Source organism: Poeciliopsis prolifica, unplaced genomic scaffold (assembly GCF_027474105.1).
Source record: "Poeciliopsis prolifica strain line A6 unplaced genomic scaffold, Auburn_PproV2 SCAFFOLD016, whole genome shotgun sequence".
Lineage (NCBI taxonomy): Eukaryota > Metazoa > Chordata > Actinopteri > Cyprinodontiformes > Poeciliidae > Poeciliopsis > Poeciliopsis prolifica.
In genome coordinates, this window is record NW_026562391.1 from 8,937,424 (window position 1) to 8,940,387 (window position 2,964).

General features: G+C 38.9%; 1 protein-coding gene across 1 annotated transcript; it reads right to left on the reverse strand.

The window, feature by feature from the left end:
* Nucleotides 1-535: 535 nt before the first annotated feature.
* LOC129367190 (perforin-1-like) lies at nucleotides 536-2,349 on the reverse strand. Its single transcript, XM_055041488.1, has 2 exons — nucleotides 1,814-2,349; nucleotides 536-1,712 (listed from the first exon to the last, which is right to left on the reverse strand). The coding sequence occupies exons 1-2, from the start codon at nucleotides 2,347-2,349 to the stop codon at nucleotides 536-538; spliced, it is 1,713 nt and encodes a 570-aa protein (XP_054897463.1).
* Nucleotides 2,350-2,964: the final 615 nt, after the last annotated feature.

Consider the following 2,964-nt stretch of genomic DNA (forward strand, 5'->3'; position numbering starts at 1 on the left):
ATTCCAGTCACACTGTGCAGATAAGCTGGTCGTCTTCATGTGCCAAGACAATCTTGCTCTGTAAAGATGTCATATCAAGATGCATTGAAGATGGCATTCTAAATTTTGTTAAAGGTCCACTATTATTATGTGTCAGAAAATTGAACTTTCTACACGCAGTCAGTTTTCCTTTTTCTTGTAAAGCAGAATTCAGACTTAGTTCACTTTTGTCATTTTAATGCAAATCCCACATTTTTGCTATACTGTGCAAAAGAATTTTAATATGTTTCAAATTTTTGTTTAACTTTCTCTTGATCATGTGCATTGGAGCTTCTTCAGTTAAAATATTTATTTGTCATACTCAAATTACAACATGGAAGCAACTGTTGTCTTTATGAATGCTTTATTGCGGTAATATGCGAGTACAAGGGAAGAAACAAGTTATCAGTAAAGATTATCACATTTAGATTGAATTTCCAAACTATGTTCTTTTTATTAATATAAAAGTCAAAGATAGAAATGCAGCAAGCAAAAATGGTTCAAATCAAAATCCTTGTCACAGTAGCTGGCCCAAACCTGGCTGAGGAGCAGATTTAGCAAACCCTTTATCTCCAAGCAGAACCCCGTTTCTGGAGTAGAAAACTTTAGCCAAAGATGGATCCATGGGAGAAGGAATGTACTCCTGACACTGGCTGCCACTAAGACCTGGTGCACACTCAACTGAGTAGCTAAAATAAAAGGTACCATGTTTAAACATGCAGCTGTCTGAAACTCTTCCGCTGCGGAGTTCAGTGGAGCACTCACCGAGCTTGTCACTGTTCCAATATGTGTCTTCATCATAAACCGTGAATGTCAGCCTGTTATACATATTAATGTTAATGGGTCCAAAGTTGAAAGTTTCTGGCCAGTTGGGATTGTCATTATTAGCTATAATTTTAGTGCGTTTGTTTTCAACACCATATGTAACGACCACTGAACCGTCTGTCTGAGTAAACCAATCACCATACAGTCCCCTTGCATAAAGGTTGTACACCATCAGTGTTGCAAGACCTTTCCCAGCAGGACAGCAGTTTGACTTAATGAGCTGGTTTTCTTTACACACACAAGCACAGGGATCTCTTCTGCTGGATCTGTGTCCAATTTTACAGGATTCTGAACATTTCTTTAACACTGCATTGTCCTTAATATACTTTTCCACCTCTACTTTAAGCCCACTTTTGGCAGGATGACCATCTGGCAGAATTGTGTGCAGAGGCTTCAGGTTGTAACTCACGATATCAGGTGTAGTTTTAAGAGACTCTTTCCATCTGATGTGGTTACTGGGATTAATAGACCTTTGGAAGAACACAACATCATTTTTGTCCCCACCAACAACTTCGGTGATACGTTCATGAAATACAGTATGGAAACTTTGACCATGGCTCAGTTTCTGTTTCTTTGCCTGACAGTGTTTATACATAGCCTCAATGCTTGCCGTTTTATGAAAGTTAAGTGAAGCTTCAACTGACAGACAGTCACTAACTTCTGTTGCCGACAGCCCGTTCATGGATGCCTGGCAGGTCCTAATCGATGTTGTTGCTTGCATCTCCCCTCCAAGAAAAACCTGTGTGATGTAATGTGTGCCGTAAGTATCGATCAATCTGCGATATGGTACCCCAGAAGAATTTGGAGGAAGAGACTTCACAGCCGTTTCAAATTCATGATGCAGAGGTGGGTTTGTTGTTAGTCTGTAGCTATGGAAAGAATGAAAACAGAGTTATTTTTTGTCACAGTCATACTTTATGCTCATCAGCTTAATGAAACGTTGCACAGTAAGTTCTGTCTTGACACTCACTTATAGTAGTTGCAGCTAACAGAATGGCGGGCAAAGGTGTAGCGGTCTTGTTTTGACTTTTTCATGCCAAATTGAGCTACCTTGGAATGGGAACCTCCAAAGCCAACACCAACAGTGACTGAAGGGTCCACGGGGATTTTCAAACCAATTTTCCAGTCGTTGGATACAGATGATGTGGAATCATTGACAAGAGATTCAACAGAATCATAGACCATGCTGGAGACCTTCAAATTGCATTTCGGGAGGTTTCTCCAGTCCACCACAGAGACTGGGACCTTTTGTTTCTCTCGATTCTGGTAGCTGTTTTGATACATTCTACAAGTGCCATTTCCAAGATCCCATGTTTCAGTGTCGATGACATAGGCAGCTTTTCTTTGCATTTTGACAATGTCGAAGCCTTCTCCACCCAGGTTGTAACCTGGAACAAAGGGAGCAGTTTTACATTGCTCTGGTGAACCAGGGAAACTCACAGAGGTGGAGAGACACAGAGGACTGAATGTCCAGGTCAGGAACAGGAGCTGCAGAAGTCCAGTCATCTGTGAAAAAAAAAAAAAAAATCATTTAAATGTTTAAATTGCATCGCAAAAGATTCACAAACATACACACAAAGAAAATTTCTGCTTCAGGATTTTAAGTAAATACACCGATTATATGGAATGTGGAACAGCAAAAATTTCAGTTTAGGAGAACGTTTTTAAAGTCTTACTCTGACAGAAGACTGCAGGCTCTGATTGTCTGTCAAGCGTCTTGCTGATTTTGTACTATTGATGTGAAGGTGGAGCTTTTCTTATCTGCTTAGTTTCATACCACGTGTACCCACGTAGATACGTGTGCATTTTATTTTCTTTACTTCTTTCAAACTTTGAATAAAAACATGGGGAAGTGGTTAATCGATGTTCACATCTCACTTGGATTTCCACTAACTGTTTTGTAACTTCCAACATTTTTTGAACCTTTCTGTGCCGGTTAATAAAACAACTTGGACGATAACTATTGATTATTTTAATAATCAATTAGCATAGTGATTCTTTTTTTGGTTAATTGAACAGTAGGTACTTTTAGTAAAACATGCTCCAAAAATCAAGTATTTGGAAATTTGAAATACAAATTCACAGAACAACATGGCAAAAAACATAAAAGCTCAAATTTAT

Coding starts and splice junctions, on each gene's coding strand:
- LOC129367190 (XM_055041488.1), bottom strand. CDS start 2,349: ATGACTGGACTTCTGCAGCTCCTGTTCCTGACCTGGACATTCAGTCCT. Junction 1,713..1,813: donor GTTAGCTGCAACTACTATAA/GTGAGTGTCAAG, acceptor TTCTTTCCATAG/CTACAGACTAACAACAAACC.